The 23,936-nt window shown below is 43.7% G+C and overlaps 1 protein-coding gene across 1 annotated transcript in view; it reads left to right on the top strand.

Moving 5' to 3' along the window:
- Positions 1-23,936, top strand: part of znf827 (zinc finger protein 827) — a 69,132-nt gene that overhangs the window by 21,906 nt on the left and 23,290 nt on the right. The window contains exons 2-5 of the mRNA XM_037974783.1: positions 1,098-2,369; positions 5,498-5,670; positions 5,926-6,418; positions 14,729-15,007. Coding sequence (XP_037830711.1) covers positions 1,098-2,369; positions 5,498-5,670; positions 5,926-6,418; positions 14,729-15,007 — 2,217 coding nt within the window. The remainder of the gene's footprint in view (positions 1-1,097; positions 2,370-5,497; positions 5,671-5,925; positions 6,419-14,728; positions 15,008-23,936) is intronic.

Here is a 23,936-nt window from a genome sequence, read left to right as displayed (position 1 = left end):
GTGTAAGCCATGTTTGATATATGTTGCAGCAGGAAAGTAGCGGTCACTGTGGGTTGTAATTTTGGTTATCCTTGAGGACCATAGTGAGCATATTACTGGCCAGATGTTAGCCAAGTTTAAAAGTCTCAACAGGTTGCAGGGCCAGGTTGCCTGGCAACCTTTTTGCCTTCGCCTGTAAACAAAGAGCAGACCCACCAGGCCTCTCTTAGGTTCACGGAGGTGAAGGTAGCTTTGGTGTGTGTAGATATACTGTTTGCTTGTGTTTAAGACAACCATTTTGTATCTACATGTTGCCCGGTTTTCTCAAAAATCTTTGTTTGTTGCTTTTTAGATGTTTGGGAGGCTGTGTACAGTAACACAAAGAGAAAATGTCAGTTTTGACATTTTGCTTCACCCTGGCTGGGTTGCTTTTGCCTTTTTCTTATGGAGGTTTGTTAATATGTATCAGGAATATTCACTTTTCTTTGTTCGCCCTTGTCTGGCAAGCTGTAATGTTTTGCTTATGAATATTGATACATGAAGTGTATATTAATGACCCTTGGTGACCTTAACCCTATCCTTATTGGCTCCCTGGTGGTATCTGCAGGCTCATGAATATTAATCTAGTTCTGTAACCTCCATTACCCTAATCTTTGCTGTCTAGCCTCCCAGAAGGACCTGTTGTCATGGTAACCCTTTTACTAGGCTCTTCCAGACCAAGGGTGGGAAAAAATGTGTTTTTTAAAAACAGGACAGAAAAACTAAATTACACAAATATTTTAGATGTGCCATATGAAAAGCTTTTTTTATTGAAGAGAAAGGTTGGATTTGCACTGGAAATGTTTCTTTTGTGGTCTTCTTTCAGAGCACTGGAGTGTATTTAACTGGCAATTTGACTTGTTTTTCTACAAAGCCGTGATGTGGTTGTTTAAAACTCCTAATAGGTTTCTGCAATTTTCTGATTGCTTTTAAATGTAATTTACATACATGTACCAGCATACATAAACAACTTAATATTTAACCATTTACAGGACGGATGTGCTTTGTCTGTGGTCAAGCACCTGAACATGAACTTGTTTGTTGCCGTTTGCTAAGTCGTTTGGTTTGTTCTCTTTCAGATGTGGACGCCGGTGAGGAAGGGGGACCCGATGGCGATGCTGTGGAGGAGGAAGGCTGGTTTGGGAATGCCTCTGACACACGCTCGGACTCGTCGTCTTTCGGAGACACCCAGGATGAGCTCCTCCTACATAGAGGCTCCTCTCCTGATGAACAACCTGGAGTTGGCGTCGGCTCAGGGGACCATGATACCTGTGGGGGAGAGAGCTCATTGGGTTGCCAGACACCCATCCATCGTGCCTCTTTGGAACTTCTTGGCCTGGATAGAGGTTCATTCTCGGCCCAGGACACACTCTCCTCTGTGGTATCATCACTGTATGGCGAGGCAGCATCTCGAGCCCTGGGAAAACCACTCAGCAGCAACCTGCGGCGCCTCCTAGAGGTTGGGTCACTCAAACTTGAGACTGGGGATGTCTTGGGTCACTCATCCAGGGGAAGTGCTGGAGGAGAATCACCTCCAATTGCTCTTGCCCCACCTCTGACCCTCTCCCCGTCTTCCCACCATGCCCAACAGTTAAGTGCTCTTGCCCGAAAACTGGCCAATAACAACAGCGGCTCTGCTTCACCAGCCTCCTTGGCACCCTCAGTCACCAACATTAAGCAAGAGCCTCTTGATCCCTTTAATTCAGTCACCCCTACTAATGGCAGCGGCTTTGTGTGGGCAGGTGTGGCGGATAAGTGGCCACCAGCCTCCTGCTCCACGCCCTGTGGCTCCAGCCTGTCCCCGGACTCTGCAATCCAGAAGTTAAAAGCAGCAGCCAACGCTGTGCTTCAAGACAAGAATGCTGTTGCTTCCTCTTCGACGACCTCCTCCTCCTCATCCACATCTGCCTCTTCTGCAGTGCCCACCTTGGGCGGGGGCGTTCGAGGCGACGACGTTGTGCGGTTTGATGCCTTCAACTCTCCGTTTAGCCCACAGTCGGCTAGCTCCACCCTCGCTGCTCTTTCCAAGAAAGTCAGTGAGAGGAGCCAAGCTTCATCAACGACCAGCGCCGCTTCGGACCACCAAGCCTCAGCAAGCTCCTTTCTCTCTCTCGTGTCAATGACCTCTTCTGCTGCCTTGCTCAAGGAGGTGGCTGCTAGAGCAGCAGGAAACCTGCTGGCAGAGAAAAAGGAAGGTTCCCCTTTGGCTCCTGCGGGGGCCCTCCAAGAGGATGTGAAGCCCCTGTTGGATAAGAACCAGAAGGCCCCCACGCCCTCAACACCAACCCAGAACCTGGAGTTGTTGTTGCCAACTACTCCGAAGGGCAGAGGCAAACCAAACAACCAAGCAGGTAATCTGTGGATTGTGTTGCAGTTTATAAATGTGATGCATTGTGACAGTTTGCAGTGTAGTGTTTGTTGAAATCACTATGAAATTGTTGGTTTGAATCATCGAAAATATCGAAACTTGGATCTTCTGTCATCCCTTTTGCTTTCGCTTGGCTCACCCATCAGAGTCTGTTAACTGTTTTTTTAAAACGGCCAATACCCATAAGACTTTCACAGAGAAAAATTCCATTTGGTTTGTGTTTGTTTAAAGAGCTGGCACACATCTACAGGGGGTTCAAAAGTTTCAGGAGTAGGAGGCTTTTTAAAAGAAAGTATAAAGCTGACCATCCACAGTACCGAGCAAAAGCAATTGACCAAGGGGGTTTGGGGGCCCTCCCCCAGAAAAATTTGAAATTTAGAGGATCAGAAATGCATTTTCCTGGCATTTAGAACAAGGCAGGGAGGGTGTTTGAAGAGTCCAAAATTAGCAGTTTTTGAGGACAATTTCTGATGATATTTGGCTTTTTGGAAGGACTGGGAGAGTTTTCAGAAAATCAAATGGAGAATTAATTTAGCCAAGACAAGGAACTATCTCCCAAGGCAGTAAACCTGAAGTAAGTAATCTTGTAAAATAGATCTGATTAAAAACATATTGACTGGAGATTTAAAATAGATTGTCTTGGCATTCTCTTTTTTGGTTGGCAGACTCCACTCAACCAAGAGGAGAGGTATACCAGATGTGCAAAGAGCTACTAAATAAACCCCCAAACAAAACATTAAGAAAATGAACATTTATTTAACATTTAATGCAACAAAACTCAACTGGTGGTATGTGTCATCCACTGCCTGGACAGCAACGCAGTGTCACGCCCCCCAACATCGACCAATCAGACGCCTCGGCAGACAAACGAGAACTCTTGTCCAAACAGTGGTGGTGTTACAACAACGGCACTCACCTGCTCAAAGATGGCTGCGCCCATAGATTGACTAAAACGATCCAAAACAAACTCAAGGAAGAAAAAAAACACCATTTGTTGTGAATAAAATGACATTTTGCATTTTTATGCAGATCAGGGTGAACACAGGGACTCTTCTGGGTAAACGTTTGCAAAATATTTTTAGTCAATCAATTAAAAGAAGCTGGCAAAAATGCGACTGAATGAAGGTTTTATACAGCGATTTTCAACAGTTACTTTTGAACCCCCTGCATCTAAGACTTTTTCAGCTGTTTTTCACATCGGAAAATGATTTATCCTCCTTCACTGTCATAAAAGTTGTAGACATTTAACTGATGGTTATCTTTGTTCTACCTTCTGTTTAGAAAACAGGTTAAAATGCTTAATAAAACTGATAAATTGGAACCGACTGTGCACTGTAACCACAACGTCAAAAAGACGAGGTATTGTTGTTATCACTGTGTGTGACAGTGTCAAGTTTAATTGTCATCCTAATAATATCAGAAAAGCACAACTCTTGAACTTCCATGACATGTTTTCTGTTGTTTTGTAATAGTTTTGTTCTCACCTCAGTGGCGCTGAAGTAGCAAGTGTTGTAGCCTCAGCTTAACTGTCAGCTGAGCAGAGAGCATAACCGAGAGAAAACAGCCCTGGCTGGCCTTGTAGTCTGGGAAATGGTCTGTGGGCTCAATGGGGGGTTCAAACTGAGACCTCACTGCCTCCCCAAACCAGTTCGTTTGCGCTCGGGTGTGCGCGCTGCCAAAAGGGGGTCGTCAGTGTGTGCTCGGCTCAGCGGGGAGCCCTGGAGTCCATATCCATCTCAGCAGCCTCCTCCTGGCTTCAGCCCCCACTTACCAGAGCCCTCTGCACTCATCAGCACAGCAGACTTAAGGCCAAACACATCATACTTTCCACTGACTGGATACAGATGCGTGCTTACACAGTTTTTTTTTTCTTTTTTTTTTCCGTCTTACGCTCTCTCCCTTTCTCTGCGTTGCTCACAAATGGCCATGCAGTGTACTTGGCAGGCATTGCACTCAGATGTAGACATGTAACCTAAACAATGGTGCACACAAGGACCTCACTCTTGTGCAGGAGGAGACAGCTTCAGACTCTAAGTAGTCTTAAGGGAGAACCGAATGCTTTCAGAGATATTGATGGGCACTTTTGAGGGATTGTGTCGCAACCCCGCCAAACCTAAAATGGCTGGATCAAATTGACTTCAGACAGATGAGGCAGTCGATGTAATATTCTGTGATCTGCATGCTAAAAAGGTGTGTGTGGGGGGCTGCTCTAACCCAGCTTGCCGTCAAGGTCGAGCAGCGCTGTAAAAATGCAGGTAGTTGTTTGGTCGCCAGACTGAAAAATGTGACCTTGATTATCGACTGTCATGTCTTGTTTTATTGTCATCCCTTGCGAGTTAGACTATAAAACTGTGCCACAAAGCGTGTTCCGTACTCAGGCTATTTAGAGAGAACTTGCTCCCTTTTTTTTTCATCTAATATGTAGTTAAGATTGCATAGGACACAGATTTGTTAAGTACCAGGAAAGAGGCACCAGACTCCCAAACATTTTCTCCCCTCTGTTTTATTTCTGCTTCAATCACCTTAAATTTGTGTAAGCAGGAGTCATTTTTTTTATGTGTGTTGTGATCTCTGCTGGGCTTGGAGAGGTTGGGCCGCAGATGGCGGTTTATTGTTGCAAATAGGCAGTCTCGAGGTTTTACACCTCAGGTCAATGAATGGCTGAGCGCAGTAATTTCACCAAACACTGATTACCAGATGTTTTTCAAGGAACAGCCCTGGAATACTTATGAAGCCATCCTGACAGGCCCTTGTAGAATTTGTAATGCAATCATGCCTCTTTCTAATAAGACCAATTAAACAGTAATGGATGCCGGATATGAAGCCAACAACAATAATCGAGACACTAAAACATGCCTGAGTTTTTGCTTTCATTGTTACATCGCTTCCAGCCGCCGTTTCCCTCGATGGTTTTCATCATTAGGTGTGCAGACGTCGTCCTCCGCAGCTCTGAGCATCGAGTCGCTTCATTATATAAAGGATGTTTTGAATTTCTTTACAGTATTTGAAGGTGCATCCTGGCATTTTAATGGTTCACGTCTAAGTTTTGAAATTCATTGCATGTTTCTTGTAAATGCAGTGTTTTTTTTGTTTTTTTTTGGTTCCCTTAAGGTTCTCCTGAGGATGGTGGCAAACCATTCCAGTGTCCTGTGTGTGGACTGGTCATCAAACGCAAGAGCTACTGGAAGAGACACATGGTCATTCACACAGGCTTAAAAAGTCATCAGTGTCCACTGTGTCCCTTCCGCTGTGCTCGCAAAGACAATCTCAAGTCTCACATGAAGGTTGGCTGAGATTTTTAGTTTTTCTTGCAACCACGCACACTTCATAGTGTTAGTACCCACTATGATCCTTAGATTATATTTACCAACTATAAAAGATTTGCATGCTTTTCTAAACTTTAATGATAAATATTGCTGTTTGTACGAGGTTGTTGATATAAAGAACTAAATTAAAGGGAAAAACTGAGCCCGTCTCTCCCTCCTGTAGGGAGAGCGAAAAGCAGTGATTTGTCACGTGAACTTGCCCTCCCTTTCCAGGTACATCAGCACCAAGATCGGGGTGAGACATTTCAGTGTGAACTTTGTCCCTTCACCTCCTCCCGACACTTCAGCCTGAAGCTTCACATGCGGTGCCACCAGCACTTCCCTCGTACGGACGTCAAGGTGAAAGAGGAGCTCACCACCGACACGGAAGGCGAGGGCTCCCTGCTGGGTGACAGCGGTACCACAGACCTGAGAGCGGCGGAGGTGTCTCCGTTGCACTCGGAAGCCCAGCAGCAGACGTCGCCGCCGGTCGAAGCCTCCTCCAATCACATCCACATCAAGGAGGAGCCGCAGGAAAGAGACCTGTCCGTGCTCTCGCCCTTCAGCATCTGCAGGGACCGTCCCAGCAGCAGTGCCAACTCCCTGGACCTACCTGGACTACCTGGCGTCGGGGTGAGGTCGAGTCCTAGTGGTCCAACCACAGCCTCCCTCTTCAGCCCCGACATCACTACCAAAACGGCCACTGACCTGCTTATGAAGCTCTCAGGTACACATAGTTCTTTTTGTTCTGTTGTTTTGTCCGACGCAGTTCCCTTCAAAGCTGCAGACAACTTTTTTTAGATTAACTTACAGCAGATTGCTATTAAATTACAAGTTTTCAGGGTGACAAGAAAGTTTGTTTTGGTCTAACCTCCAGTTAAAAACATGTCAAACATCTGAAAACTAACAAACAAACTTTGTCATAACAGTATTTAAATAGAACAATGTTTCTTTTTTGATTGAATTATTTGGGGATTTTGGCTCTGATACAATTCATAATCAGTTTTTGTAAGCAGAAGCTCATAAATTTTAAATGTTCAGTACTATATTGAGTAACTTGTTTTATGTTGCATTGAGTCATATGGTGCTGACAAATACATGAAGAAAAAAAATCATTTTAGTCATCTGTTATTGCTCTGTTGTATTGTTTTCTTTACTTGACTTTAAGTCACCCTCGTCATTGTTGTTCTACTTTCATCAAGACTATTTCAGTTCTTCAGAGCCTGAACATGAAGCCGATCGCGGCGATCTTTAGCAAGAGATCCTTTTGCCTCGAGTTTTGTTTTATATCTTCACTGCCACCAGAAATAACATTTGCAAGACGAGTAAACAGTAAACACTTTCTATGTTTATCACTACAGGTCAGGTCACTTCAGGTTAAAATAATAATTTATGTGAAGGGGAAAAAAAAGATCCACCTCGTCTTTTGTTTGGCAGATTTGTTTTAAAGACGAGGATAGAAATTTCCCAAAAAGGAGAGAAAAGTTGCCCTTTTAGTTTGGCTTCTGTATAACAGAAGTTTGAATATAATAGTGTTTCATGTAGATTTAATACATACCTGGCAAGGACCGTAAAAACACAACATAATCATGTATTGGAGTTGTCTGAATATTCTCCTAAAAACACTGCTGAGCTGCCAAGGATAAATGAAGAAAGATGAGTTCTGGCTCCTCAAATCCATCTTGAAAAGTTGACACTTCTAAATCTTTGGTGCCCGGTTCATGTTGGATGCTGTGGGAGCCGACACGTCCAAGTCAATTTACTGGAACCCTCTTACTGTCGTGCTGTTTTCAAAGGGGTGTTGGAACACACAGAAGAAGACGTCCGTAATTAGTAGGCCTCTCTTTCTTATTTAAATGATGGGTTACTTGTGACCCAAGAACTGTTACGATTGCTCTGCAGGCCCAAAATGTTTTGTTTTCGGTGGATAAATTGCAAGTCTCTGCCTGCATCCCTGCATGCACCATTGTGATTAGTAGCAGTTGAGTAGAACCGAAATTTCTACACATAAAAACCAACCACTCTGTGTTACTTTATGCAGCCCTAATTAATGATCTAAATTAATGAGTTTATGCAGTATGGTCATATCTTCATGCATAAAATATGTTTGCTAAAGGTTGCCGTTAGAATATTTAAATGATATTACCCAACTGTAACGTCCTTAAGAGTATTTATCAGGTTTCAAATGAAAACAGAATATTTTATCTTTTTTTTTTCCCCTCTTTTCTCCACCGTTAAAAAGTGCCACTTTATAGCTACAGATCTTCACTCCTCTGCTGCTGGCCTCTGATTAGCTCGGCTCAAGCTGTTGGGGACAAAACAGTGTGCTCAAAGGCACCTCAGCAGTCGTCGTTGAGGGATTAATTTTCCTCACCCACATCCTGTCACTTGTCAGGGGAGTTGACAACGTGTAACCTCTAGGCAGCATCCTCCTGCTAACAATTCGTCATGTGTTCGGAGGTGTTATTTTGTGGACAAAATGGTGACAATTTCTCTGTCTGAAATTGTTGTGTGGGGTTAAATGGGAAAATGCAACACAAATGGATTTAAGGGTTGTTTTCCAAGGCCAGAGAAGTCTTTGCGTTGCAGATGTACATTTTTCCCTTTTTTCTTTATTTACAGAAACTGCAGATACAGATGATCTCATGTTGTAAGAGATGGTACTTTTAGAGATTTCTCATGTCATTTACCAAACTTTAAGGCATACTAAACCAAGCTAAAGGCCAGAGTTTTAGACTAAGATCGTCTTATGGTGAGAAAGGACAGAGTTGGAGCCATTTAGTTTCATCTCATGCGATCTTGCAAGATGTCACGCTCAGAGAATGTGTTGTGAATAACTCTCTGCTACAACTACTACCAAATCAAATTTTATTTTATGGCAGCCATCATGAATCAGATCGACTCCTAGAGTTAATCAGTTGTAGATGTACTTTTGAAGGGTTCATCAAAATCTGTCCAGTGGTTCAAGAGATATTTTGCTGACAGTCAAACAGGGTTGACTCCAACAGTAAATGCTAAGATGTTGTGCTTTGAGTAGGACTTTGAGTATGTTTCGTGAATGACTCTCAGCTACAACCACACCAAATCCGAGCTCAGTATCTGTAAAAATGATTGAGTTACAGCCATTTGTATTTTCTAAGGTCAATTGGCTGTGGCAGCCATCTTGAATTGGGTTGGCGCTAAAAGCCAATCAGTTGTAGACGTACAGCCAATGACTATTTTTTGAATGTTTCATTAAATCCACCCAGTGGTTCATGAGATATTTTGCTAACAGACACAAACACACACGCAGGCAAAAACAGCATCATTCGACTTTGCCTTTCGGCAGTGGGTGATATAAGTTTTACAGATGTGCTGTTGTCAGGTTCTGAAGGTTCAGGCTCTGTTTAGATGCATTTCAACATTATGCAAGATATCAGAAGATGGGCCTGGTGAAAGTGGCAAGATTGATGGAAAAAGGTTGGCTGAGGTCGAGCGCCAGGGTCGAGGCTCCAACTGCCACTCTCCTATTTAATGCTGTGTAATTAGATTGAGATCTTGAGGTAGGATGGGAAGGGAAGAAAAAAAAACCTGGGAACATTAGATTAATTAAAAATTTATGCATAATTCATAATTAAAAAGGAATTCATAATTTGAAATGATTAGCGCCCCAAGCGCCATCCTGTGACCCCCACTAGCATGTGCGGGGACTGGGACGGCTTAGTTAACTCCCCCACGATCAAGCACGCCCTGGCTCCACACGGATGCCCCCTGGGTGCCCGTCGCGCTTCACTCCCAGACTGCACAATCAAGCCCGGGCAACTCCCAGAGGAGCCAAGGTGGCTCCTTTCGCAATGTCAGTCCAGTGTCAAGTCCTGGACATCTTAGTCAGGACATCATTCAAGGAGACTGAAGGAAGCTTAGGACGGACAGGAGGAGACAGTATTGAACTTGAAGGCACAATAATGTTTTGTTTTTTTTTGATTCAACACTGCTGCTTTAATCACAAAACTCTCACTTTGTTGGAGGGCGGAGTCAGAGTAGGTTTGGATCCTTGGAGCTTACCCAGGACACTGCAGCTGCCAGGGAGGCAGAGGTGAGGAAGTTCCTCCTGGGACCTCTAGACTCCATTTCCTTTGACCTCCCTGCCAACCCAGATTTAGTGTGTACATGAGCACCTCATCCCTCCTGCTTTTACACCGCTGTCTCGGTGCCTCAAGTCCCACAAGGCACATAAGAGGAGTGGGGTGGGTGGGGTGGTTAGATCTTTAAAAGCTGGAGAGAGAATGAAAGAGTGACAGCGAGAGAGTGAGACAAAGTAAGAAGCAAAGAGGGAGTTGCAATGCGTCGAGCTCCCTGGGCATTGGAAAAAAAAAAAAAACCTGAACTCTCCCTGACCTCTGACATAATAAGCATGTCAGTTTTTTGGGCTGCCCTGCTTTCCGTGGAGCGATACACTTTGATTTTTATCCTTGCACGCTTACACAACCGTTAGCTATCCAGTGTGATCCACATTTTGATTCAGAGATGAAAGCCACTGAGACACTTTGAAATGCACAGCCCCTACCACTGTGCCCAGTGGACCCCGAGTTAATAATGACAGTGGGCACTGCACACCCTCCGAAGAACCCCCCCCTCCACACACACACACACACCCCTCCCAACACACACTCCCACTGCGGTGACACAGGCACAACGAGCTTGACCCTGGCTGGGTGTGAATAATTGGCATGCAGGGGGTTGTGGGAGGTGTTGCATCTGTCATGGTGCTTCTGCAGTTGTCTTATTTATCTTTTTTTTTCTTTTTTTTCCCCGGGAGTGCATCTTGCTTAGCTACTGTAATATTATGCAAAAGAAGGATATTAACTCTGTAGATGGATGGAGTATTTTTATTTATTTATTTTTTTGTGGCAGCATTTTTATGACATTACTCTAGCTCTAAAATATAGCAGTGTGACTAAATTTATGAAAACAAAACAAGATTGTCTACTATGTTTAAGAGGAAATATAGTTCTGCATAGGCTTTTCTTTGTACAATCTTTTGATGCAAAATGTTTTTGATTTTTATTATTTTTCCCTCTTTGTGAATATTAGATTTTATCAGATGTTTCTCTTGCCTCCCAGAGCTGCATGAGCAGATAGAGGCAGGCTTTTTGTGTGTGACCTCTGGTGCATACATCCCCACTGCAGCCATCAGTATCACTGTCCAGTGTCTAGCACTCTGTCAGCTATTGTTGGGCTCTCAACCTGCCCCCACGCAGCCCTCTGCTTTCTTTCTTTCTTTTTTTTTTTTCTCCGGGAGAAAACTGCAGCCGGTTGTTAGAAGGGGAGCAGGCCGGCGTGACAGAGGTGGAAAGCTAATGAAGTTATTTGACGGCAGCCCTGGCCACGGAGCGAGAGGTGAGGTGGAGTGGACAAGCGTCTGGCAGTGAGACGGATGAGGCGCAAGAGAGAGGCAAGGCGAGGAGGTGGGGGGGCAGGAGGGGGCTTGGGGAGGGAGAACACAAAGTAAGAGAACGATGGAGGAAGTGGCGTCGGTGGCAGGTGTCAGAAGGGTGTGATAACATGGAGACAAACTGATAGCATCGTCCATCCTGAGCTAGAGGCTGCCTTACAGTATCATGCGCGGAGAGCTGACACTGGCCTTGGTTAGCACATGAGCACCCTGCCAGCAGGCTCACAGAACAGAAGCTCAGTCACCCAGAGATGCCCGTCTCCGCTGCAGATCTGTGTTCTCTTCACAAAATGATCTGCCAGGGACCGGATGGTCAGGATGCGACTGCAATTGTGAAACTTTGACAGACAAAAGACTAAAAGTGTAAGCTTGGTGTTACTGGCTGAATTTTGCCGCAGTAGGCTTCTTGTTAGTACAGTGTTCTGGCCTATTGTTCTTGAGCCATCAGCATGTATGAATAATAAAAAAAAAACAAAAAACTTTGCCTATTGGATTAAGCTACTAAATAATTCATTGGTCTCTGTAACATAGATTCAGAGTGGAAATACTCTCTATTTATAGCAACAATCCAAAAGGTCACAGAGCGGTGTGACTTTGTGTGAATAGATGTCCCGGAGTTGTTTTTGTTCTCCTGAGGCCACAGACGAGAAGAATTTAAGAAAGTTTATGTTGAGCGTCTGCTTTTCCGTGGCTGATGTACAGCTCAATGAGTTTATCCCAGCATATATCAAATCTGGCAACATGAAGTAAACATTCTCCAGAAGAAATCAATATGTGTGCGTGTCTGCTTGGTTAAATGTGAATGTTTGGGGGGTGTTTGTAAGCGCTGGCTATGCACGCTGTCCCTTTCTGATTCGACACGGCCCCAACAAGCTTCTAATTAGAGGACGTCCTTCCAGGTGCTGACCAGGTTATACTTAGCCTGCCCGCTGACATCCGACAGCGTGACATTTCCAGCTGGTGCCGTGTGCTACCCTGCGCCACTGCCCCCCGAACTTGAAGGTCACCCCCTCAGCCCCCTCCTGCATCCTCTCGCTCACCGCTCACCCTCTTCTTTTTTTTTTTTTTTCTTCTTGCCCTCTTGAACCGCAGCCCCTATCTGCCATGGCGTGGCACGGTGGCATCGTGGCATCACGCAAGTGGCGAAAACAATCAGCACCTGTCCCCTTTTCCTGCCTCGCGTCTCCTGTCCCGCAGCCCTTCGGTGTAGTTCATCATTAATCAGAGGGGCCGCAGTCGGCACAGATTGATGGTGTGGGCACGGGGCGGCGGGCCTGTGGTGGTTAGAGATGTTAGGTGTGATGCGACGGTAAGGAGCAGAGCAGATCTCTGCTGGGGTCAGAGGAGAATGGACAGCGGTCTGCCCAAGAGTGATTGTCTCTCATATCTCTGCCCAGTGTGTGGCTGAGAGTCATTCTGGGATGTGTTTCAGACTGTCAAAGTGTCAAGAGTTGAGTGTGGTTTGTGCCCCACTCAACATTAAGCACCAACTACAGCAGCTTTCAAATTCTAAAAGGCGGCGTTTCAAAATAGATGCTTTCTTTTGTTAAAAGTAGCTCCTCATTAGATGCTTAAAGTTCAGACCTCTTGAACTAGGATTTTTTTTTTNGGGGGGGGGGGATAATGTTATCTTACTCAGACAAGGCCTTGAACAGCTCCAGTTTGTAGAACCAGAATTTGATTCTGAATGGATTGATGAGCTAACAGCTAGTTCAACTTAAGCCATCTTAAAACACTCCCAGTCTCAGAAATTTCAAAGCGGTCTATGTTAATGTTGTTTTCTAAAATAGCATTTGCTAAGAACAGCTTGCTTGCACCACCTTTAGCTTCACATTACACTGTTCTTCACATGGAAGTCTATGGTTATTTCCAAGCACTAATGGCATCAGCAGCAGCTAGGCGTAGCACTTCACTGTAGGTGCAACCTGGGGCACTCCCAGCAGGAAGAGTAAGAAATAACCGGCTAAAGACAAAGTGGTAACAGCTTAATGGTTTATGAAATAGCGTTTGGCGTTGTTTGAAGACACTCACTCAGACTTGTTAGCTCATCAGTCTGGTCAGTTCATCATCCTTCCACAGAACCCCACTTCAAATAATCTGAACGATCCTTTTAAGCATATTGTAATTTTCTTTTTAACTGCACGGTCTTTACTATTTCGTTGACATATTATCAATACACTTTCACCTCTCAGTGAATTTAAAAGCAAAATGTATCTTTTTTTTTTTTTTTTTCCAAGTTTCAACTAATTATAAAAATGAATGAATGAACTTGGGCCTCATTTGGTTTCAAGAATTGAAATAGAATTATAAGACTGATATTACCATATATGTATGTATATATATATTATAAACTTGTCAAAGCTACAAGGTTCTCCTTGAATTAGTCCCACATCTAAATGCCACAGTTTCAAATCCAGAAGAAATGTGAATGTAGTTCAGTTCTTCTTTTTTTTTTCTTTTTTAGTTTTAGCAAAAGAGATCAAGGCAACACTGCAAAGTCTAACAAAGGTTGTACATTTACTACTGTTCAGTCTCATTGCCTTATTCCTTTTTTTTATTAAACAGGAGTTCAAACAAGGTGGAAAGATTTACAGGGAACGTTTTATTATTTGATTAATAACACAAAAAGTGGCTCCAACAAGATTAAAGAATGTTTAAGTAGCTGAATTATGTATTTTTACAGTTCAGTCTGCTTTCTAAAGTTCTAATAAATGGTTCGGCGCACCTGTTTTAATCTTGATCTCAATTTGGATCGTATCTTAGAGCTTCTCTTCGTGTTTTGAAGACATGTACGTTTCTACAGCTTTGTAAGCCACAATTTAAACAAGCCTTCACTTCAGCTCAGAGATTAGTGGAACACACTGAACATCACAAAGAGAGGCGCTTGGCCTGCTGTTCTTTTCTTGGCGGCTATCGAAACTTGCTCCATGTCTAATTATTAATTATTCATCTAAGGCAGATTAGATGTGGCCCAGTTTCTTTTTAACATGACTTCAGACCAGAGCGATCCTTGTGACGGTTTACTCTCTAACCTAGGCTGCGCGCTGCAGTCGGTGACGCACAAAAGTTCGGCCATTTGCTGCTGAAATTATTTATCGTATTCATCTCTAGCGGGCGGGGAGGTGTTACGATCGCTTTGAAAAAATAATGCCAGATTTTCGAGTTGATTAGAAATGAAGTGTAAAGAAATGAACGGGATGGGGAATTGTGGTGTGAAGGAGAAAAAAAAGGGAGCAGAAAATTTGGGAATTCGCTGCTGATTAAAACTGTAAAATCTTTTTTTTCTGCAGCTCGGCTGTGAAAACCCACAATGGACCTTGTTGTTCTATTTCACTGGCATTCTCATGTGGTGTTCAGCGTGTCGTTTGTACTGTTTATATGTAGTACTCTTCACTCTTTAATGGTTTTCCTTGAAATTTCAAAGGCTATATGCTGCCGTCTCTCTTGAAGACAGTGGAATGGATAGTGTCCAGATTGTCATTTTGGAGTTTAACTTATTATGTCTTTTCACCCCATCTCATATCCAGGCTTCACTCGAGCATCGCTGGTATTCGTTTGATCATTCTCATTCTTTTGATCTCTTCTTTTTTTGTGTGTGTGCAGCAGCCAACCAGAGGGAAACACTCAAGTCTCCATTCCACCTGAAGGAAGAGCCCAAAGTGGAGGAGGCACTGAGCCCCAGACCGTCCTCGCAGTCCCAGAGCCAGGTTCAGCCAAGCTTCCCTGCCACTTTCTGCCAGGATGGGCCAGCAGGGGCTGCAGCGGCCTTAGAGCACCCGGGGTCACTGAAACCGAGGGAAGGAAGCCCCATGGCTAAGAACAGCTTGCTTAGCCAGGATATCAACGTAAAGGTGGCCTCTGAGCTGCTGATTAAGCTTTCAGGTAGGTGCCGTTCTCAATAGATGTGTGTGCTCAGAAAAACAGAAAATAGTTCATTTTTTTATTATCAACTAGTGTGAACTGGAGTTGCAATCATGTAATTTTTCTAAATGTAACTCTAGTCTAGAATTAATGCATTTGATGATTACATTTAAGTTTTAGTCAACCAGTTCAAGCAAAACCTACTAGAATCTTTCAAGGAATACAATGAGTATTTTGACAGAACAGCAGGCCATGCACTAATATTGATGTTTGTTTCAATGTATAGTTTTGGACCAGCTTGAGGTTTGACTGTTGGCCAAAGGTTAAGACACTTATCAGCATAAAAAGGTGAAACTGAGCTCTGCTTAAACACGAACAAATTGTACCTGTGTGAAAGAGAATCAAGTGCTGAAACAGTCATCGTTTCTCTGAAGCCTTTTCTGTTTAAAAAAAAAAAAAAGCCAAAACCAATTGGCTGCTACATTGTCTGCTTTCTTTTTTGAACTGAAAACTTAACCCTGACTTGTGTGGAGTTCTACGTCAATCATTTTAAGAGAAACTGTTCTGCGTTTGTGCCATTTTTCCCAACCTGTGTGCGCCACTCTGACATCTTCCAGTGCAGCGTGATTTAGCCTTTATATCTTCTGCTTTGAACTCGGCAAGAATGTTAGTAACAAGTCCTTAGGCAGGGACTTAAACTTAGCTCCTTACTTTGTAGCACAATGTGTGTGCCTGTGCACTTGGCATTACATAAATGTCATAGTTTTTAACTTGGTGTATGGTGGGTGTCACTGTCAGGTTTAGTTGTAAGGCAGGCGCGTATTTGAACTTGCATCAGAATGGCTGGTAAATGCCAGGTGTGGCTGAAGAGCGTCATGAACAGCTGTTTGTCTGTGGCTTGGTGGAGAAACTTCTCTTGGGCAGTCAAGAATGAAACCGGCTGTGAAGGACACCATGTCGGTGTGCATTGGGGTTACAAGATATAGGAAAAACTGGAACAATTAAAAGTTGTGCACTCCTTGAAGGAATGCATATCGCCTTTCGCCTTTCATGGCAGAGTTTTAAACTAAAATCATCTTATGATAGTTATAGCGGTTTTGGTCAAACCTTTTGAAAGACGTTCTGCACGGTCTTGTGATATTGTGAGATCTTGTAACTCAGGGTATGTGCTGGGGATCACTATCTGCTCACTACCAGGCCAATATTAGCTCAATATCAGTAAATTAGAAAAAGGTTATAGGCACTTGTCTGTTGGGTAAGGTCAATTAGCTCTTGTGGTCATCTTGAGTTGACTTTAAATATTAATGAGTTGTAGACGTGCGTACAGTGATTACTTTCTCAGAGCTTCATTAAAATCCATCCAATGGTTCTTAAGATATTTTGTATAGCCAAACGAACGTGCACACAACGACATGGGCAAAAACATAATCACGCTTTCCCATTTGGCAGCGGGCAGTAAATATATTTATAATTGCAGTGCACACCTACTGTATGCTGTACATCCTTCTGCTTTAATAACTTCTCAGCATGCTGGAGAAGCTACTTTCCTTTTACAAATACACATAAACTACAGACCTGTTTGGCCATTAGAGATTACACTTGGGCAAATATGCATCCACAGTGTTACAAAAAAGAAAAAGAAAGCCCTACAGCAAATGGCAGTGCGATGGTGCTGCAGTGAATCGTTGCTCCATCCGCGGCTCTTCATCCTGTGCCAGTGTGTGCATGCTTGACAGACACCTCACACACCGGTTACCATTGTTCTCTCTGGGTCGGCTGGTGTTCACAGTGACTCATGCTGGCTGGTAGCTCGGTGGTACTACACGTGTGCTGCTCCGCTGCCTGCCCCCGGGTCACATTTCCCTGTGTGTGTGCGCATGTTTCAGTGTGCAGGGGAAAGAAGAAAAAAAAATAAAATCCCTAATGTAAGATGTTGGCCTTAGAGCTTAAACAAAGAACTGGCCGTTTCTGTACCGTCTCTACCTGTGTTCTTTTGTTGTTGTCTTTCCGCGTCCTCTCGCCGTCTTTTTCCTGACGTCGTCCTGCCAGCTCGCTCGCTCGTTGGAAAGCAGCACCGCCAGCGTTTATCCCCCCTCCCATTACTTGCACCAGCTCTGCCAGGTTGACCTAGGTTAGGGAAAGATGCCGCAGCGTTCATCCATCCACCGGCTCCCTCTGCCCCCTCACACAATCCTTGGAGCGCAGTGCCGTCCATTGCCATGGCAACAGTGGGGGCGGTAGATGGAGAGGGCTGTCTAGAGTGACAGCCTTGACAAGAGTCTGGACCCTCAAATGACCCTGTGGGGGGGAAAGGGGAGAAAAAGACGGTGAGGAAGAAAGGAGAGAACCACAGAAAGGTCACTGCCATTCTAGTCATGTGTGATTACAGTCATGAGGTTCAAGGGCACGCACACCGTGACCTCCTCCTGTCCTCTGCGAAAGGTCGAACCCAGTAAGGATACCTGAATAGGGAAATGTATTAGGAGTTTAGTTTTATGTCTGTTGTTTCTTCAAAAAACAGCCCAATCTGACTGTTAAAGTGTTTTATTTTTTAATTTTTTTTTGGCAGTACAGCAAATGGACAGAGTCTAATTAAATTTCTGCTGCTCATCCTGCTTCGACCGTGGCATTGGACAGTCGGAGCAGGCGAGGTTGTCATCATTACTGCCCATTGTGTTGTAACATGAGTTGCATCATTCCTTTAACTAGGTCGCTTCTTCCCCCCCACCACCACCACCACTACCACCGCCTCTGTTTTCTTCTTTATCAAACATTTGTTGGTGGTGTTGAGTCGCCTTGCCTGCGCTGCCCCTCCCACCCCCACTACCACACACACCCCCACATCTGTTTAAAACCAGGCTGCTGGTGTCTGGGGGCTAATTACGCCAGGCTAAATAGTCCCAGGCGCCAGCGGTTAACGTGTCCTAGCAGATGGGCACTGGTGTTGCGGGGCAAGGGGAACATGGCGTCAGAGGAAAGGAGGATGGAGGGGGAGGGGGGGTAGTTGGAGGGCTGCAGGGCCCAAGGTGGTGCCCTGGCAGACTGGCATCGTGTGAGTAACAGCCGTGCCACCCACTCACTATCCAGCCACCCTCTCTATAGGTGTGAAATCTCACTTTGTATTCACTTAACTCCCCTCAACACTGCTCTTTATCTCGCTAATTCAAGTTGCACGAAGTGGCTTTGACAGCTAGGAAAAGGGAGCCTTTAAACTGGAGGGACGGCAACAAATGCCGAATTTCTATCAATTTATTTTGGTTGATATTGTCGAAACGCTACGCACGCATTCAGCAGAGATAAAGCAACGTATGCATCAAATAAAACCTGTATATAACTGATTTAGTCTCCTAAATCTGGTGGAAGTGAACAAAGACGTCAGAAACTTTTCTGCATTCTTTCGTGTTTAATCTGTGTAGGAAAATGATCAGTTAAATGTAACGGGAAGATGGAGGATTCATCATATTATTTTCTCCTGACAGTTCAGTTCCTATTGATAATCAAATCCACTTAGTTGCTAACAAACAACAGACTGACACTAATCTTGTGCGAGGTGAAGCCTAAATATCACCTCTGTAAACTTGATGCATTATCAGTTTAATTTTTTTTAACTGCAGAGACTTCTCGCCTATCGCCTGCTGCCGAAAGGCGAAAGGTTGGCGACAATGCCCCCCCCACCCCCACCCCCCCACGTCCGTATGTGTTCGTGCTTCTGCCTGTTAGCAAAATGTCTCATTAACCAGCAGACAGGCTTTAATTAAACTCTCAGAAGGTAATCATTCGTAATAAAGCTACAGCTGATTAAAGTCAACCCAATTTAAGATGGCTGCCACAGCTGATCGAACTTAACAAACCACAAAATGGCTATAACTCGCTCAGTTCTACAGATACTGCGCTAAAATTCAGTGTGGTAGTAGCTGAGAGTCTGACCAAGATGCTGTTACTGTCTTACACTCGATGTGAGATGATCTTAGTGTAAAACTCTGGCTTGAAAGGCGACGGGCGATATGCATTCCTCCAAGCAATGCTAGGCCTTTCATTAAACCCTTGCATCCATCTCTCTCCCAGGTCAAATCGGAGAACGTTCTTTTTTTTTTTTTATTTTGTAGACACATGCACTTTTGACACAGACATTACAAGAGTTTCCTACAGACACTCAGAGATGTCCTTTTCCATCCATTAGGCCGAACCTGTTGAGGCTGTCAGTGCCGGATGAATTATTTACAGCGATTGTGGAGAATATCCTTTTAAGTGGAGTGATTTATTTCAAATAATTTTTAAGCACCTGCTTGACTCTGGCATTCACTATCACTTCTCTGAAGGTCTAATGGCACGGGAAGGACTTCACGCACTCCAAAAAAAAAGATAAAAAAAGCAAGAAAGAAAAAAGCAGAGCCTAATTGACAGCAGTTCACAGAAAATGGGGTCGATCCATCCAATCGTTGATTCCTAATCTGAACCCCCTGGTTATAATCTGTAAGGATTGATACTTTATCTGACTATATTTTATTTAGTTTAGGTTTATCAAACAGGTACAGTTGCAGTGATCGTCGGTTATTTATTTGTTAAGCGTCTCCATGGAAAACATTTATTTTCACCACATTTGCTAAAACAAACCAGTTTTTTTTTTTTGTTTTTTTTGTTCACAGCTGTGTTAAGTTTTGTCATCTGGAGATGATCTGTTGTTGGTTTGTTCCTGATTTCCTCCGGGCAGCGCCGCTGATCAATCTCTGGAATGGTTCTGGTCTTGCTACAACATAATACACTCTTTATCTGTCCCAGTGCCCTCAGGAATCAGTCAGCCGAAGTGGAAAGGCCTCATAAAGACCAGCAGATGTTCTCCCCGACACCATCAGGTTCATAGTTCACTGCGGCCTAATCTCACGTTTTTAATTTCATTTATTTTCACAAATTTTGTCAAATGTTTTTTTTACTTTTGTTTTTTTTTTATGTTCAACAGCTGTTTTCTTTTACACTTCCACTTGCAAAAGAGACACAAAAAATAGATTCTACCATGACACCAATATTTTTATTTACACTGTTGTAATTTTTTAATGATTATAGACCTAATTGCAGTTGTACATCTGCTTTAGCGCCTCCATAAAAAAAAACTTATTCAGAAGTATATTTTTTTTAAATTATTACTCTCGCTAAAAAAAAAAAAAAAAAGGATTAAAGATGCTGCAGGTGAAGATGGAGGGATAATGTTTTTGCCTGTTTGTGTGTTTGTACCATTAGCAATATATCTCATGAATCACTGAATGGATTTTAATGAAATTTTCAGAAAATTAAACATTGGATGAACATTAACAACTGATTAACTTTTGGAGTTGGTCTGATTCAAGATGGTCGCCGCAGTTAATTGACAAAACTGGCTATAGATCTGTTCATTTTACAGATACTGAGTTGAACTATACACATATTCCAAGGACTAACAGATCAGGCAAGAACATGCAAAATATGAAACGAGACTTTGCTTAATGTTATTTTCAAGGTTTAACCAAACTGGCTAAAACGGTGTCGTTTCTCAACATAAGATGATTTCAGTTTAAACTCTGGCATGAATGGTGGCGGGAGATATGCATTTCTTTCATTTCCTTTCATTTTTAAGAGAAAATATCACCAAGAAAGAACAATTCAAATCCCAAAATAAGCAAACAGTCCTGAGCGGATTTTTTTAATCACCATTGTGGAGCTCATTTGTAAATTTAGGATAAAATCTTTCATGTCTTGGTTTGTTATTTTTATGGCTGGTGAAATCTATTGCTCGTTGTTTATATTTTACCAGTTAAACAAACAGATTTTCTGTTTATTGCTTACCACGGCACACTTTCTGAGCAGTTCACCGTTCTAATTCACAACATTGGCGTCGTTGTGCGGTATTACCTCATATTAAGCTCTGCGCTGCTCTGACGGTGTCCTCGCCATGACCCCTCAGATTGGCCGCTCGCTGACCTCACTTATTCCTGCCCTCTGCGCCTTCTGTCTCTCTGGCTTTTCAGCACTTCCCATAGTTTCTCTTTAGTCAAAATTTAGCATTCCTCCTCGTGCCTCGTGCCATCCGTGCTGAGGTTGACGTCCGACACCGATCGAGGGGTATCAGTCGTTTCTTTAGCTCTGACCTCGTTTGGGTGAGGCTTTCTGCTACATGATGGTTTTACGCTTAGGAGAACTTCATAAGGGCGGCGTCCAGCTCCTTATGAGCTGTTTATCAACCACGCCACTCCAGAGTCAGATACAGCTGCAGTTTATAGCCGTCGGAAGGCTTAACTACTGAACGCTAGCTGGTTGAGGATCAATTGTAGCAGCAGCTGTCTGTGAAGTCTGCAGGCGAGGCTGCTGTGGCTCCCACATGACATGCAGTCTCCACACTGCAGCCTTTGAAGCGCCTGAACTCTTCACCCCTGTCTGAGCAGGTCGGCTAGAGAGCAGGAGAATAGAGAGATTGAGAGAGAGAGAGAGCGAAGGATGGGGGGAGGAGGGGAGGGATGGAGAGAGATGTGGAATAACAGAGCAGAGAAGAGGGGTGGACTGGGATAACGGGGGAGGGAGGAGAGGTGGAGAGTTGTCATTTAGGCTCTAGCCAACTCTCATCCTCCTGTCCTCCCCCAGCTCTTCGTTCTCATTCTGCTGTCTTCTTTTCTATCTTACCCTCGGGTGTTCTTTTCCTGGCACTCTTTGACAATTTTTTCTCCCCCCCCCCCTTTTCTTCACCCTTCCACTTTGCCTTTCTCTCTCTCTCTCTCTCTCTGTCCTCCTTGTTGACTGTCAGTCTGAGAATTTGTTCCTTTGCCTTCAGTGCATCAAAGTGGTGCGAGGACTTGGCTTTGCGTGCATTAAATCGCTAATTGCACGCGACTGTTTTTATCCAAGCGCAATTACAAACCTTTGCTGAGTAAATATTCTCTGCCGGGGCGCACGCAGATTCAAGTCGACACCTGAGGTCAAAGTTGATCACTAAAAACGGAACATCACACAAACCCCAGTCACTTTAAATCCAGCTCAAATAATAAGCAGTGCCGTGCGAGTGTAAGTATTTATATTAACAAGACAGCGTGGTTGCTATTACGGTCCCTAACAGAGCTGATATGAGCTTTCATTTGTAACCTTTTCTGTGGATAATGGTCACATTTGAGAGAAGTTTCAGCCAAATTAGTTCAAACCTGCTCCCGCAAATAGAGCCCATGTGAATTTACTTAAAGAGGAAATGGACTGGAACTAAATCTAACTAAAATGTTCAGCTCGCCACTTATTTAAACTACGTCCAGAACAATAAAGATGAGTTCAAGTAGAGTTGAAGGTTAAACCTGCTCTCACACTGACAAAAAAAAACCCCAAAAAACTTTACTGTTGAAAGTTTTAGAAACACTATAAATATGTAAAAGAATGAATAAATGTAACCCACACGAGAAGTCTTCATTAATACGGCTTTTAACATTTAAAAATTAAAGTAGAGGTTTTGAAATATGTCTGTGAAAATACAGTATTTTATACTCGTAGATACATGTTTGCTTTCCACCCTTTTTTCCCCCTCTTACCTCACATGTAAATAGCAATGGTCATAAAGCATTTGCAGTCATGCTCTTTTTAACAATCTGCACCATCATCTTTTATCCCGTCTCAACTGTTCTCTCTTCGTGGCAGCCATGCCCGTTTTCTTCACTCGGGGTCTAGTTTTATCAGGCTCCGTGCTTCAACAAACTGGACTCTTTCTGCAGAGGGAGAGGAGACAGATGCAAGCCGAGGGAAGCCACGGAAATTAAACATAATTCTCGAAAAGCCACCCTGCTTTAAATTAAACCCCGAAAATACTAGAAAACGTGGCCATGCGTGAATCTGCATTCCATTGAAAATTAACAACCGACCTGGGTCCAGATAAAACTCAATTTGGGTCTGGATTTGGACCGCGGCCCAGCATTTGGGGATCCTTTCTTCAGACTACAGGTGGACTAACTTTGCAAATAATGCTCTGTGTTTTGATGAAGGCATCTCAGGTTATTTCTGGTGCATTTTTTTTACAGTGCAAATCATTTCTCCAGCTTTCTAAAAGAGTTTCATTCTTCAGATATTTCCGCATTTCTTCTCTAAACAAATGTAGATATGTAGACCTAAGTTTAGTGTCATTGACATATTTTGAAATGAGTTAAGTTAAACAGATCCGACAGTGACACTAAAGAAAACCCTGGCATTTATTTAGAGACGCCTCTTACACGCATGCATGCCTACAGTGAAAGTTTTTTTTTTTTTTAAATACATTTTTATTATTCTGAAGCTGATTCTAGGGCCTAATGGCAGCTGGTACATCACAGAGGAGGCTTCAGCACCAGAGGGGATGACACATACATACACGGACACGCGGGGCCACAAGCAGACTGAAGGCTGCTTTTTATGGCTGCAGAACATTAGGTCGTGACCCTGACCAAAAAGCCAGAGCTACCATCAGCGTAGGAGCGGGGGGGGGCATATTTTAATTTTTCATTCAGTGACAAGTAGGTATTTTCCTCTTGCCTGCTGGGATGCTTTCAGCGTGGTTTTACTATCAAATATATATATATTTTTTCCCGTGTAATTTGGTGCTTTTTTAAATGGCTTTTCAGGCGTGTTTATTCCGCTGCTGGGAGCTCGGCTACACGTAGTATCCTTCAGTGCACGGATGTGTTTTTGTGCTTTTTTTTTTTTTTTTTTGCAACCCAGCAGTTGTCACTACCTCCGTCGTTAGAGCTGTGATCCAGTGATGGAAGCTCGCGTGTCCCTTGGTTGACCCTTACCGTGCAGCCCCCCCCCCCTCTCACTCTGCTTCTCCATCAGCCTCTCCTAGGTTGCTCGGCCAACTCAAGCCACCTGATTAAAGGATTAGTGGGGCTGATGGTTGTCAGTGTCGCCCCGTCCCCCACCCCTCCACGCTGGGTACTACCCGTAAACCAGACACCTGGCTCTCAGGGAGGGGGCAAGA

The sequence above is a fragment of the Kryptolebias marmoratus genome, linkage group LG3 (assembly GCF_001649575.2).
Source record: "Kryptolebias marmoratus isolate JLee-2015 linkage group LG3, ASM164957v2, whole genome shotgun sequence".
Taxonomy (NCBI): Eukaryota; Metazoa; Chordata; class Actinopteri; order Cyprinodontiformes; family Rivulidae; genus Kryptolebias; species Kryptolebias marmoratus.
The sequence above is the reverse complement of the archived record's forward strand: the minus strand, read 5'-3'. Positions and strand labels throughout refer to the sequence as shown.